Source organism: Erpetoichthys calabaricus, chromosome 1, assembly GCF_900747795.2.
Source record: "Erpetoichthys calabaricus chromosome 1, fErpCal1.3, whole genome shotgun sequence".
NCBI classification, from domain to species: domain Eukaryota; kingdom Metazoa; phylum Chordata; class Cladistia; order Polypteriformes; family Polypteridae; genus Erpetoichthys; species Erpetoichthys calabaricus.
The window spans coordinates 40,697,714-40,713,387 of record NC_041394.2 but is presented as its reverse complement, the minus strand read 5'-3'; the positions used below and the strand labels follow the sequence as shown (position 1 = coordinate 40,713,387).

The following is a 15,674-nucleotide window of genomic DNA, read 5'->3' as shown; positions in this document are numbered from 1 at the left end:
AAGTCTGCATTTCAAATGATGGTCTCAGTAAAGAGCAATTCTGGGTTTCAAGCCAATAAAGAACACTGGACAACAAAGAGTTTGCTTCCTGAACACTTTCAGGGCTGTCTTACAGATTATGGTCTACAGACTTTTGAATTTTCCTATCACGTGCCCTTTTATTGCAGTCGCTTGTTTTTGTCATTTCCGCTCATATTTTGTCTACAAATTTATTGCCCACAAAGTAAACTGGTTTGCTTAATCCAGGCAGGGCATTGGCTTGGCAGTATGAGCCACCGTCATGGTGCCCCGCCTGAAAGCTGTCTTGTTACACGGTGACAATGGCCACAGGCTATGCAGTGCATATGAAGGAAATCATGTGAACACCTGGAACATCTGTGTGGTGATCTAAATGTAGTGGCCCCGCTACTAAGAGTGCAGCTCGGAAACACCAAGAAGGGCAAATGGGACAGGCATGCTAAAGAGTCATTACATTCAAACGAACTGGCTGCACCAGGGCAAAAACATGTGCCGCATAAACTACTCGTCTACCCAACAAAGATATTTTTGCCTCCTCTTCATACAAATCTAATGAACAATTTTGCAAAAGTGATGAACGAAGAAGGGGATCTTGATATCTGAGACAGATGTTTCCACCTGTAATTGATGCCAAAATTTAAGGAAGGCATTTTAGTTGGACAGACACGTCATCAGTGATTCAGCGATGCGAAGATCAGCGGTAGGACTGGAGGAAATGGCATGGTAGGCATTCAGAAATGTTACTGAGAATTTTCTTGGCAACTCCAGAGCACCAAACTACACCCAGCTAGTTGACAACATCCCTCAAGCATACAAAACCATGACATGCAACATGTCACTGAAGAGTCATTTTCTGCATTCACATTTGGACTTCTTCTCTGCTAATCTTACTGCAGCCGTGACAAACACAGGTAGTTTCACCAGGACGTTGGAAGAATAGGATTGCGGGAATTGCACAAAGAATTCCACAAAGAATTGCGGGATCGGGGCAAGTAGAATCCATCAATGCTGGCTGATTATTTTTGAACTCTCAAAACCAGACGCACCGGACGAGGAGTACAAATGAAAATCGGCAGCAAAACATTTTTAGTTCAACTGAAATGTGTCAGAATCATTAAGCGGATAAACACACTAAATTCAGTTAAAAGTGGCACGCAACTTGGATCACAGCTTTCTTTTGGTCCATCCCATGCTCACAAGCTCATATACAAGTGATCAGTCAAATGAAATCAGAATTGTCACCCATTGTGGTGGATTAGCTGTTTTGGTCCTGGGTTCAAATCTTGGGCCTAACCACTGTTCATGTCGAGTTTGCTTGCTCGATTTCCATCCCATGTCTACATGAGCTTTCCTTTCTTGTCTCAAATCGGTTAGGTGGCCATTTCAAATCAATTGTGGGAGGAAGCCTGGCTGGCTTGTGTTTGGTGCTGGTGCAGTAAGGCGCCGGAACCCCTAAAATGTTAAATGAATTCAAAACGAACAACCAACAGGGGAATACATGATTACAAAATATACTGATTGGAAACTAAATGTAACGCTTTTCTTGGTGAAGAATAGAAGCCAAGCAGTGCCTATAAAAAGTATTCACCGCTTGGAAGCTTTAACATTTTATTGTTTTACAATATTTAATCCCAGTGGGTTTAATTTGGCTTTTTTGACACACTAATCACTAGAAGAAGACTCTTTAATGTCAAAGTGAATACAGATTTCTGTAAAGTTCTTGGAATTAATTACAAATATTGAGAACAAAATAATTGATGGCAAAGAAAAGTATTCGTCAAAAGAAAAGTATTCATCCTCCTTAATACGAGACCCCTAAATCCTCACTGGTGCAGCCAACTGGTTTTTGATGACACAGAATTAGTTCCCTGGCTGGGGCTTCACTTGACTGCCATCTAAATGCCCCTCACCTAGAAAGGCCACCTTATGGTGTGTCAGTATGGTGGAGTATCCTACATAAAGAAGACATAAGAACACTCTAAGAAACTCCATGAAAACATGAGAGAAAAGCACAAGTCCGAGGATAAAGACAAGAAAATATCCCATGGAGTCCTGTTAGTTTAACCATTAAAAATGAAAAGAGTAAGGGAGAGCTGGGAATCTACCAGGAGCAGGCCGTCCACAAAAACCGAGTGACCACGCAATAAGACAACGAGTGAGGGAGGCCATCAAGTGACCAATGACACCTCAGAAGTGAAGGAGTTACAAGCTACAGTGGCTCATACTGGAGAGACGGTGCAGACAACTGCAGTCTGGGGGCTTCACCAGTCACGGCTTTATGAAAAAACAAAATGCAAATAAAATCTCAAGATTGGAGTTTGCCAGAAGGCATGTGGCAGACTCGAAAGTCAGCTGGAAGGACATTCTCTTCACTGATAAGACCAAAATTGAGCTTGTTGGCCGTCAGACGAAATGTCATGTTTGAACACCACACGTTATCTAAAACACACCATCTCCACTGTGAAGCGTCCTGGCGATGGCAGCCTCATTGTGTGGGCAGCAAAATGACAAGAAAAACCGGCAAAAAACCTGCACCTTGGGAAATGTGTTTTTCAACATGACGACGAAGATGTTAAGGATAAGGCCAAAGCTACAACGGCTATGGGAGAAATGTTTTATGCAGAAAAGGAAATGAAAATTATAAAATGAAAATGCAATCTCTCTTTTGCCATCTTTTAAAGTCTATGCACAAGGATGCTGCTAAAATTAAAAGTAAAATTAAATAACACCATTTCCAAGTTCATTTCCCACAAAAATAAAGAGTAATATGTGAACACTTTAAAAATAAAATTAAATCACCCTTTCGTCTTTTCATTTTCCACACCCGTCTTGGTGTGTCAGTGTCAAAATTGAAATGCAATCCACACTTTAGATTTGCTTTTGCTTCTTGACATGCGGAATAACTGCTAAAATGAAAATTCAGTATTTTCTGTTCTATTAGGTTTGCAGTGTGTGTGACAAAATGTGAACGAAAACTCAAAAATCAGCCGCATGCCTGAACAGCACTGGCGCCACCTGCTGCTCATTGCATTTTCAAGTTCTCAACATGCAAATATATTTTAATTAGCACAGGGTCAATGGGCGTGGCTAAGACTTCAATATGTGACTTAATAGAAAATACTGAATTTTCATTTTAGCGGTTACTATGCATGTCAGGAAGAAAAAGCAAATCTAAAGTAGGGATTGCATTTTCATTTTAATTATGACACTGACACACCAAGATGGGTATGGAAAATGAAAAGATGATTTTATTTTCAAAATTTTCACAAATGACTCCTTTTTTTGCAGAAAATACTTCCCATAAAACAATGTTAATGTGCGGACCCGTGTATAAAACATACTTACACTTGGAAACGTGTATAAGCCACTTCTTATTGCAAACTTGGGATTTATAACTCCCAAACTTGACGTAGAAATTGTCTTAAAATTATGGAACGCTTTGACCACTCGTAAGTCCTGTGCAGACTTTTTTCTGGTGTTGGCACTTTAGCGAGTCGATGTGGCAGGAGAATGAAGTGACAGAAAATGTCATTTCACTGAGGCGTCAGTCAGATCCATCCATCCAGTTTCTAAACCATGCACCACCATTGCCATACTGGATGGAATTGTTTTTTTGTGACCCTGCAGGGGAAAAACAAGAAAAAAAAACTTTTATTTGAGACTATTTTAGTAAAATCAGTGATACTAATGCAATTAAAGGTTTCTCTAATAGCTAATAAGCATTTAAACAAGAATAATGAAAGACGGGCTAAAGGAATTGAGCATTAGGATACTAAAGGAATGGCTGTTGAAAACGGGCCTTTGCATTCATAGGAGAATATGAAATTAAAAAATAAAATCAGTCACTTCGAGCTGCACTAGTAATTTCTTGGCTATATTTTTAAATCCATGTAATGATATTTGGTAAAAAAAAAAATTCTATTAAATACATGAAAATTTCTGAGTTTGACAAACTTGTCACTGGTACTGAAACAGAACTAACTTGCATATACTCTGTACCCAATTCTGAAACAGCATAGAGAGTCAGAACAAGCTGTCTGATAATACTCAAAATGTTTACAGGCAGGTGGTTAAGAAAAAGAAAAAAAAGGCAAAAATGGCTTACTGTATTTGATTGGTCACAGTACAGTAATTGGGTAGTGAGAAGGAAAGCGGCTGGACTGAAACCCGGCAGCCATTCCACACACTTTCACACTTGAGTCTGCCAATTTAAACAACTGAAGACCTAATAGAAGAGTCTGAAATGATAGCCTCAAGAATTACTGGTCATCCAGAAGCTGAGCTCACCAACTGAAAACAAACAGAACAAGCTAATGACTTGGTGTTAAAGACAAACACAGGTCACACACAAGATTTCCAAATTGCCTTGAGGAGTTTATTAAGATTGAAACATTAAGTAAAAATTAAAGCAAAATACATAAACATATACTCATACATAAAGAGATAGAAGAAAAATCTTATTTTATCCATAATGAATTATATTGAAAGTAAATTAAAACTATATAGAAATATACAAACATAAAAACCTTAAAAGGAATGGTTCTCCCCCACCCATAACATTGCACTGCTTTACAGTACAGAAAGATCAGCTTAAAAAATAAATTACAAATATCACGGTTGATAAAATGAAACCATTGCAATGATGAACTCTCAGGATGAGGACTGAGCCAACATTTGGGTACGGTCAGAGATCTCAACTACAGGTCTTTTCTGATATGGCTCATTTCACTATTGTGATAAAGCAAATCAATGGCAAGGTGTAAGGAAATGGCAGATTCTTGCTAGGGACACGCAGAACGCCATTTGTGATGGGTGTGTAGGTTACAAGCACAGCAGCACTGGCCCACTCAGCCCCATACTGTACACACATGTAGGCCTCACTGTCAGTGCTACAGGCGGCAGTGAAGAACTAAGCCGAACTCACAAGAGAGGCTGTCCTCGGAGCGTACAGTCAAATTAGTTGTCTGGACATTCAATTTACTAAGAAATGCACCCTGCAGGTGTTTAGAGGACAGGAAAGTGACGACCTACACTTCATTCGGCTTTTAGTTTTTGGTGCTCACACGCCGTCTCTGCTAACGCACAGACTTGGTGTTCATGACACCCTGAGCAGGTATGATTCAAAAGCTGAAGGCAAGTGAACTGTGATTTCTACAGTGTTCAAAAAATGATAATTTCTTCATAGATTTTTCAGAAATTTCTTTATTATACTGTATAGATTTATTCTTTTCAATAATAAAATAGAAAGCAAGTAGAAAAAAAAGGCCGAGAGGAACCCTCTCTGATCCAGTCAACAAAGAGTGAAAACCTCTGAATTGTATTTCCTAAAGAAAGGTTATTTACAGTGCATATTATGCCGCCATTTCCTCCGCCGCTTTCCACCTACTGCTGAACTGGGTGTCCATGTGGAAGCTGAACAGCGAGATGTTTACACTGCCCTAGCTGAATTGACAGTTCTGGTTACAATTAGGATGAGAAGTGTTTCCTCTGCCATTTGCCTCCTATAGCTAAGCAGGTCTGTTTGGGCTGAAGCATAAACAACTTATGATGGTGTGTTTGTATCGCGGACCTGACCTCTCTGGCCGATGCTTCAAATAGTGGGGAGCAGATGCCATTTCGTGTTTTGAGAGGTATTTCCATGTACTGTAAGCTTGCCATACCAGTTGCAAAAGAAGAGGCTACACATAGGAGCAGAAGAAAAATCAAAACAACATTCATCTGACTAAGGCCAGTGGTGGTCAAATGAAACTATAGTGTGCTGCACATGATGAGAAGTTGAACAATGATTTTAAAAGGGAGACTATTTCCTGATAATCTGTCAATAATATGAGTACTACGCAAAAATCGGCAGGTGGAAGATGTCAGCTAATGATAATGTACTCTATTAAAAGGCAGCAATAACCCATGACACTTTAGTGTACTAAGGCAGGCTCCAAAACAATCATAACATGCAAACTAGCAAGTACACCTTATGTATTATGGTCCCATCTTCTACTTAGCATCAGGCAATGCTGAGGAGTCGGAGCAGGAGGCATGGCTTCACACTTTCTGGAACCAGCCCAGATATCCTAAAGGGAGTTACAAAGCTTCTTACCAGCAGGGCATGTGGATACAAAGCTCAAGAGAATGCAAGCAATGCGAAGTCAAGGACCTGGAGGACAGAGACAACAGCAGCTGTGTGTACACTGCCTGTAGGGAACACTCCCAAAGCCTTCTTTCTGGACTAAGAACACAGGACCTCCATCCTGAACATAAAGCAGTGAGGGAAAACATTACATTACACACTCTGTGGGAGATACAGATGTCCAAGAGTGCTTTATTTTAATGAGAACACATCACGGGCGTCCCAAGCAGTTTGGGTCGGCAGACAGCTTAGAAGGGTGACGTGCCCTTGTGAACTGTCTATAAATCTCAGAAGGTTGACTGGAGATGATGTAGAGAGAGAAGTGCAGGAGCAGAAACCTCTTATATCAGAATGGAGAGAAAGCACCAGAAGTATCACTATCAGATAATCTGTGAAGGTCAGCCTACTGCAGCTTTTCAAACTGGCCATAAGGTGTCAAAAAAAATAAATAAAACAGCTCAATGTAGACTGGGGAAAAAGACACGCATACTCTGCATAAATAAATTCAAAAGAGAATATACAGGCTTAAAGAAATTGTTTCTTTGGTTGACATAACAGTGTCACTACTATAAATACTTGTCTTTTTTTATTTCTATTATACTATTTCAATTTTTAAATTTTGAGTTCACTAGGTACCAGCCCAGAACATAAGACACATTACAATTATCTGAACACTGACTGAAAAGCATCATTTAACACTGAAATGATGTCAAAAAATTGCCACATACTTCCATGTATTCTAGAGAAAGTGCAGACAGAAAACACTTTTGTAATTGGTCTTTATAAAAAGAAACATTGAAAAAAATAAATTCTAATCAATTCCTACAGTAAATGTGACTTGTGTAGTCTTTAAAGACTATTGAATATCTAGTTGTGCCTTTCCCAGATCAAAACAGAATAAATCCAAACTCTGAACAGGTCACCTCCCTAAATCAACACGAACATTTTAGCAAAGGACAACTGCCTGTCATTGAAAACAAGCTGCAGGCAAAGACCACACTGCTGAAATAAAGTCTGACCAAACCTGGGACAAATAAAGCTACAGACCTCCTTAAAGTTAAAATAATAGTTACTAAAAGAGAAAAATCATTTAACACTAACATTAATTTGTCCACTGTTGAAATACAAGGAAACTGACCCTATCCTTACAAAAATTTTAACAAGCCCAGGCTGGGATGCCTTCTGCAAACCGCTGCCTGTGCCACTCTGCATATTTTGTCTCTTAAAACTACAGCTTCATTAAAGTCTTAATATTATAAACTCTACAGCAACCATTAAGTACAGTATATCTCATACAATATGTCCAAGTCTCTGTACTCGTAAGAATTGTTTTTTTTTCCCAATTCAAAGTTATTTCTTCACGAACAATTGTGTATATGCATTTTCATGCAAACGTGTTATAAAGTTAAATACTTTCTATAAATAAATAATAATAATAAAAAAAACATAAGTCACTCCTGGCTTATTTTTAGAATGTTAAAAGTTAAAGTTTTCTACCATTGATCCACATCAAAACATATTGCAAAACAGCTAATACACACCATTTTCAAAGAAAAAAAAAATTAAATATTATGAGATTCAGTCATTTTAAAAAGACCACCAGAGTTTGTCTTCTTTCACAAGAACCTTTCACCCCCATGAGCAAGATTTCCACTTAAAGGACAAAAATCACAGAAAACAGTAAATGCCAATTGTTGATTTATATCAAAATTTATGTGAGACCTCCGCCCAAGAAGGCCACTCATATAATACAAGTGAATAGAAAATGTATCCTTACCTTGAGAAAAATGGTACTAGGAATATGTGATAAAGTAATTATTTCCAAATCGTTTCTGTTCTCACAAACATCTATTGGAAACATGAAAGGCATGTTTTGACATTTCAAAGATGACATATTTGGTAAGTTTTTAGTCTTTATTTTCCAGTGGTGCCCTGTGTCCCATGGGTTACATTATAAAACACCAGAACTGTCTTATGTATTTTTAAAAATTTATAGAAAACATCTTATTTTTAAAACACAAATTCATGTGGCATATAACATTCTTGTGAAGAAATAACTTTGAATTGAAAAATACTGGACATATCTTTGAAGAAACTATGCACAACTCCTCTGTCCCGTGCATTTATTTGCTAATTTCAAGTAAGTAAGGGTTTCCCTTGAATAACAGTGAAAAGTCAAAGTCTTGCAGACACATGTCTTTGCTTCCATTTTTAATCGGGGTGTTAACATGTGATCTGACAATCCAGAGAGTAGAAGAAGAAAAAAAAAAGATTGCTGAAAGGGGGCTGTGCTGCAAGCTGTGTTTGTTTTATTCTTTTCTACACCTGATCGTCGGTGTTTATTAACTTACTTGGGAAGGGAATATTAATTTGCTTTGCAGTGCAGTTACCCCACCCTACAGCAACCGAATTTAGTGTCATCAATTAAGACATGGTGTGGGTGAACATACAAAAATGAAGGACTAAGCACTATGATGTCACACTAACCTCTGCCCCAGAACACCATCCAAAACACAGGAACAGACAGCCTAAATAAGCAGTGTGTAGTTACAGTATACGTTAACACAGACATACATTCAATTCAGTATGAAGCAAATACAGAGCAAATATTAAGTGATTTTACCTCAATAACAATGATGCACCTAATTTTCCTATGTCAGAAAAAAGTAGCTTATTGTACGGAAAAACCACTGCCATGTCTTAAACCAGGAAAGTTGTAAGCAAACATCCATAAGCAACAGTAGTTCAAAAAGACAAAGAGAGACAGAGATTGATGATGTTAAAACATATACAGTTATATGTAACAAGGATAACAGACCTAATTTCAAAATAAAGCCTGAAGGCAAAATTTATTAAGTGAGCTCTTGACAGCACCCAAAACAATGGGGGGTGCAAACATTTATATTCACAATTTCAAGAGCTCTCCTTTTAAAGCATACTGAAAACTACACGTTAAATAATTTTTTAACTATATGATAATATTCATATATAATATAGAAACATTTGGGGGAAAAATTGATATTTACTTCAAATGTAATGTTTCAATTTAATTATACAACATGTTAGGTGGAAAGGCATATAAAAAATGTTCCTAAAAATGTTTAAAACTGGACTGCTCATTGAAGAGGATTGTTAACTGAAAATAACTTCTACCGAGTGAGAGTTTACCTGCACAGGCAACTGCTCTGCATTATCTGTGCTTTGCATTTGATGTAGTGATACATATGAAAGTGTACTGCAACTGCATTTTAAAATGTATGACAAACTTAACAATAGCTTCTTAATTATGTATTATGTAATAATGTAAACATTAAAATGTAAAGTATGTGTTAATGATTCAAAAATGATTAAAATGTTAAATATTCATGTTTTAGCTTAAATATATTGAACTAAGAAGAAATACAACATGGAAAAACCTAAATATCTAAAGGTAATAAATTAGCAGACTTTCTGCATTTTCTATCAAGATTTAATCAGGATTGCACAATGCACAAAAGAAAATTATTTTTTGCCAGAAAAATTACAAGAATAACTTACAAGTGATTTCAATTTAAACATATTCTTTATACAATAAAATGTCATATGGAAATAGAAAATAGAATATTGTATTTTTTTTTTAAGATAATGTCTTGAATTATCAAATACACAGCAATATACTTCAGCCAAATATGTTAGATTTTCCGAACGTTCTGAATACTTACATGTACTAAAAATGTAAAATCACTTTTTGGCAGTAAAAAACTATTTGTATAAAAAAAAAATATTGCATACACACAAAAATACATGTATATGCATATATTCATACATTTGGAAAAAGGTAAAAAGTTTTGTCCATGCCGAGAAGGAAAGAAGGTAAGAGATACCATTTCATCTGTATGGCCTTCATCAGATGTGTAGCTGATCTGTACATAGAAATATTTATAAATAGTGTTAAGGGGTACTAGTCAATTTTTCTGGGTTTTAATAGCGTATGATGCTATGAAAAAGTTTTGGTGTAAAAATGATGAAGCAGTACCAAACACAAGAAAGAGGGGACTGGTTCAATATATCCAAAGAATCAAGGTGGCAATCAGGGACGGGCTAGCCATATGCCTAAAAGTATAGCAATATAGCATACGCGGCCGCATTGATTCTTGTGATTTTGAGTTCTTCAGTTGGATCAATACTAAACCAATGACATCATGGGTCTTTTCCGGAAATAGCTGTGCTGTTTCATTCCTCAAGTTTTTTCCCCCCAAAGCTCGTACAGGAAATACAACTTTTCGCTATTAAATCATGGAAAAATGTGGGGATTCTTCTTCAAGTACTATCAAAGCTTATTTACATTTCTTTTGCAAGTTACACTATTTTAAACAAACTTTCTTTTGCTAAACTAATGAAAAGTTAGTTTAAAACAGTTTTAGAAGGAGCAAGAATACTTAAGACTACAAAATAATATGCTGATAATACTAAACTTAAATATATGAATTCATTTCAATATTCTAAATTGGTAAAGATGTTAACAAAGGTCTTTTAACTGAATTCTGGTTAACTGTTTTTTTAAGTTAACTCCTAATACGTACAACAGACTTAAGTTTATACACAGTGGTGTTAAAAAGTAGACCCCATGAAAAAGTCTGTTTTTAAATATTTGGACACAATTTGTATTTGATCATCATTTCAATAATACTTAATAAAGGAAATCATTTTAAAAAAATAACATTAAAACATCACATATTTCACGTATTTGTTCCACTTAAACCAACAGAAATGCAATTCCCTTGTGAAAAAAATAGTACAACCCGTCCATTTTTACTGTACGAAATGCATACTGTACATTTACAGTCCGGTGTTCCCAATCAGGTACAAATTATTAGATTATTATTAGAGAGTAACCTGGAAACATCAGAAACCTGTGGTGTACTTTGGTCTGAGCAATTGAGGCTACATCATGCCAAGAGCAAGACACCTCTCTGAGATTCTTAGAAGAAAGTCTGTTAATATCAATTGAAAACATTCTACTATTACTTATGATTAGGATGAATCCTTTACCCAAGGTGGCTTTCAACATCTGAAATATATTTTTATCCCCCCCTTTTTGCTTTTTTCAATTGGAACACAGAAAAGTGAAGCAACTTGCTCATCATTACACAGTGTAAGTAGTGGGAACTGAACCTACAGCCTCAGGGTTTGAAGTGTTAACCATTACATCACACTGCTAAAGCCATTTACAAGCAATTACTAGTTAACCACTTCAATATTAAAATAAAAATCTACAAATGGAGAAAATTTCAAAGCACTAAGCCACTTCATCCTACCAAATTATGCCCAAGAAATCAGCAGTTGCTATGGACATAGCATCAAAGGATTTATAGCAATCCTTGACAGATTTCATTACAAAATGCATGACTGAAACATTTGAAGGAGACTGCACCATGCCCTCCATGCAAGGTGACAATGGAAAAAAAGCATTTGGTTTCCAAAAACAAATACTGATAGAAGGCTGAAGTTTGAAATTCATTGTGCTCTGGACAGATGACACAACAGTAGAGCCACTTGGCCACAATGCCACATGTCACGTTTGGTCACACCTGCCTTTGACTAGATGAACGTTTGACCAGCTGTACACCAAGATGGTTTAAGTATTATGGTTTGAGCCTGCTTATCTGCCTTAGGGCCTGGCCAACTTTACATCATAAAGTCATTATGCATTGCCCCCCAGAATACACAAGGAGAAGGTGAGGTCATCTGTCAAAAAGATGAAGTGTACGCTGCAACCAAACAATGGCCCAAACCAAATCTACCAAATAATGGCTCAAACACAATAAATGGAGGGTTATGAAAAGCTCGAGTCAAAGTACAGATTTCAATACCACTGAAATTCTGTGGAGGAACTTGAAGTGGGTAGTACATGCAAGAAAGACTTAAAACATCATACATTTGAAGGACTTCTGTATGGACATGTGGACAAAATTATTGTAGCTGATGCAGAAGATTGAGAATTACAATAAATGCCTACAAGAACTTATTTCTGCTAAAGTGGGTAGCACCAACTGTTAAAGCTACGGGTGTACGTATTTTTTCTCCAAAGGAGACAAATGCATTTCTGACTTATTTAATGAATGGAAAAAATAATATTCATTGTTATTCGTAAAATCACCTTTATCCATATATAATGTTCATTTGAAGAACAAATATGCATATGGTGGGGGAAATAATTATTTGATCCCCTGCTGAATTTGTAAGTTTGCTCACTTACAAAGAAATGATCAGTCTTTAATTTTTATGGCCAAAGGTGATCAATGGTCATGTTATATTTCTTCCATTTTCCGAATAAACAGTTGTCACCTTCTCACCAAGCTTCTTGCTGATGGTCTTGTAGCCCATTCCAGCCTTGTGCAGGTCTATAATCCTGTCCCTAACGTTCTTTGACAGCTCTTTGTCTTGCCCATGGTGGTGGAGAGGTTGGAATGGTAGAAATTGGTGTGCTTTATACACATAAGTTGAGATCAGAAGTACATGTAATTGATTGATTGATTGCAATCAGTGTGCCACATGGGCACACAGCCAATCTGTGGGAGCCAGAACTCTAGTAGGGTTGTATGGGATCAAATACTTGTCTCTCTCAATGGCATGCAAATCAATTTATAACTTATGTAATGTGTTTTTATGGATGTTTGGTTGATTTTCTGTCTCTCTCTCCATTAAAATGAAACTACCATAAAAATTAGAGACTGTTCATTTTTTTGTAAGTGAGCAAACTTACAAATTCAGCAGGAGATCAAATAATTATTTCCCCCACTGTATAGGTAAATATTTTGAAGAACACACTCGTTTTCATGAGGTGAACTTACTTTTAACAGCACTAAAAAAAAAAGTAATAATAATAATTGGTACAGATGACATAATTTACTCTGTACTAGTAAATAACTCACTTTGTTACATTTTTTAAATATCAATAGTAGTAATAAATATGATAACATTTATTGCAAAGGCTGAATATGTGTAAACACATTCCAAGTATATCATGTAAAATATAGTCACAGAAACATCCTTTTATGGCAATTCTTTACCTGGCACAAGAGTCTTTTAAGTAAACAAAATGAATGTGTTTATTTAGCAAAAATGCCTTTACAGCTTTCAGCTACGGCAAGTTACAAAAAAAATTTTTTTTGAAGACATCAACATAAAATAAAAATCTCAAACAAAAAAGGCTTCTTTATATTTGTAGTTTAAATGAAGCAAGATGGTATTTTCTTGTTCAAGTTATTTGAATTTAACTGAGGATTGCTGGAGTTGATTTGGTATATTTCAACACTATGTGAACTTGTAAAATAACTCCCTAACTTTGAGTGTGCCTATATGTTATTGATCTTCTTGGAGATTCTCAGAGTAGAACCGACTCTTATGGTGAAAAAAGACCAATGTTCAGCTTAGAATACTTAACATAGAAGAGGGTAAAACGTGAGGTACCTCATGATGCGTTATTTTGCATTAGTGAAAAAAAGGCTAAAATAGTGAATTCATTAAGAAAAAAAAGTTATGCATGCTCAAGCAACTGAATAAAATGAACATTTGAACATTCATAACTAAAAAAACATATTTAAATGCTGCAACCATACAAAGCATAATTTTTAATCCTAAACTTGAAAACAATACTCATTTGTATTTGTCCCAGGACTGGTCTACATTGCTAAAACAAATAATTTATATGGCCTTGCATACCAAGCAATTGCGCTAAGGTCTGAGCCACAGCTGCATCTGCTTTTTTGATTAATTAAAAGAAATATAGGATGTTTTCATGTGCAAACTCATCGCTAATATAAAGATCCTAAATGGTTTCTAAATAAAGGCCCAACTATGATTGTCTATAACCTGGGCTGGTCTGTCTTATGCCACTCCTTAGACATAAGAATATTAATAGCCAACATAAAGTTTCTAAAACCAAACATAAGGGAAGTATCTTCAGCACCAATTATTCTTTTTTGGGATGTGGGGGGATGATGTGTTTATTGCTAAAAAAGTAATAAATGATGCCAAAAAGTTATTTGTAACATAGAGCCCTTTTTAAAGCATGAGTCTCCTGATTAAAACAAAATTAAAAAAAAAGCTAAAAGTACCCACTAAAATCCCACAACAAAGCCAAACCCATTCTAGGTGTGATTGCTAGAAACGTGAAAAACATGTTGGTTGTGAGAAAGACCTGCTATAAAAACCCTACACCCATTAATTAATCCATAGCAATCATAAGTAAATATCAGGTCAAACTCCAGTAGGTAGAAAAGTAAATTTCTTTTGTCTACTGCATCTACCACTTGAAGAAATACATTGGCCTCCTAGAGTTGCACAGTTATCATACCCCCTGGCTTTCAAAAAGAAGAAAAAAAAAATACACACACACAGCTCTTGATGGGCTCCCATCTAACTTCTCTGAAAGACAGAAGCCTATGCATCTACATCCCAGCTACCTCTCAATTATTAACTTTGAAAGGCGTTTTAGGATATGCCCAAGTTTGTTGCCTATGACAGTCTTTCTTCTACATGGCAATTATAACATGGCAATACTCTCTGGGTTGCAGTTGAGTTGTGTTGAGGTACTACTACTCCCTGGAGATTTGCAGGCCTTGCTGGCACTCACTGGCCCTCGGTGCTGCAGTCCAATTACCATTGTATCATTGGTGACAGCACCAAACTCGTAAGTAAAAGTCCCATAGAATACCAGGATGTCAACAGTGAAGATCCATTCGCATACGGCAGCAGCATGCTGGAGCAGGAAGCTTTCATGAATGAAAAAGATGCCACCTGAAGTATCATTAGTTAAGGAAATATAGTACTGCTTTATTTTAATTATAAATATTGGATTAGAGAGAGACAGAGAACAAACCCTTGCTTAAAATGTCTGTTACTTTGAATAGTTACGTTTTTGACAAAAACACATGGAAAATGAAAAATTACTGTATTTTACGGGAGGTCCAAGTCTTAAGTGTGAACTCTACAAAGAGCTCTCCCCTACACAAGGCTACAGTTTTACTTGAACAACTCAGCAGCAACAGAGTCAAACCTAAAGTTTGCTTTAATCAAAATTAGCACACACACCACTTAGATATGTATTTACACAAACCAATTCCCAAATACAGAAAAAATTATGTTTTTGCTTTCAATAAATACTTAACTCTTAATATAGAAAAGGAAACTGCGGTGGGCTGGCACCCTGCCTGGGGTTTGTTTCCTGCCTTGCGCCCTGTGTTGGCTGGGATTGGGTCCAGCAGACCCCCCTGACCCTGTAGTTAACAAGTAGCGGGTTGGATAATGGATGGATGAATAAAATAGGAAAACTGATTGAGGGTGTGTCTTAATATGAGAGAAAATCTTAAATTCATAAAATGTTGCCGCAGCTGAAAACATTCTAAACCATTTCCATTTCGAACAGCAATACTGTACAGTGCATGGCTGGAAACACAGACACCATTATACACTTAAAGGCTCAGCTGTATCTTTTAATGAAGCTGCAGACCTGTTGATAAATGGCAGAAGTACGATTTCAATGACAGAA

General features: G+C 36.5%; 2 protein-coding genes across 2 annotated transcripts in view; both read right to left on the bottom strand.

Annotated features, from left to right (window-relative positions):
* The window catches only part of fam136a (family with sequence similarity 136 member A), a 429,951-nt gene that overhangs the window by 215,423 nt on the left and 198,854 nt on the right, over window positions 1–15,674 (bottom strand). The window lies entirely within an intron of this gene.
* The window catches only part of LOC114649008 (transmembrane protein 150A-like), a 61,140-nt gene continuing 49,837 nt past the window's right edge, over window positions 4,372–15,674 (bottom strand). Inside the window, exon 8 of the mRNA XM_028798410.2 lies at window positions 4,372–14,923. Coding sequence (XP_028654243.1) covers window positions 14,670–14,923 — 254 coding nt within the window. The 3' untranslated portion in view covers window positions 4,372–14,669. The remainder of the gene's footprint in view (window positions 14,924–15,674) is intronic.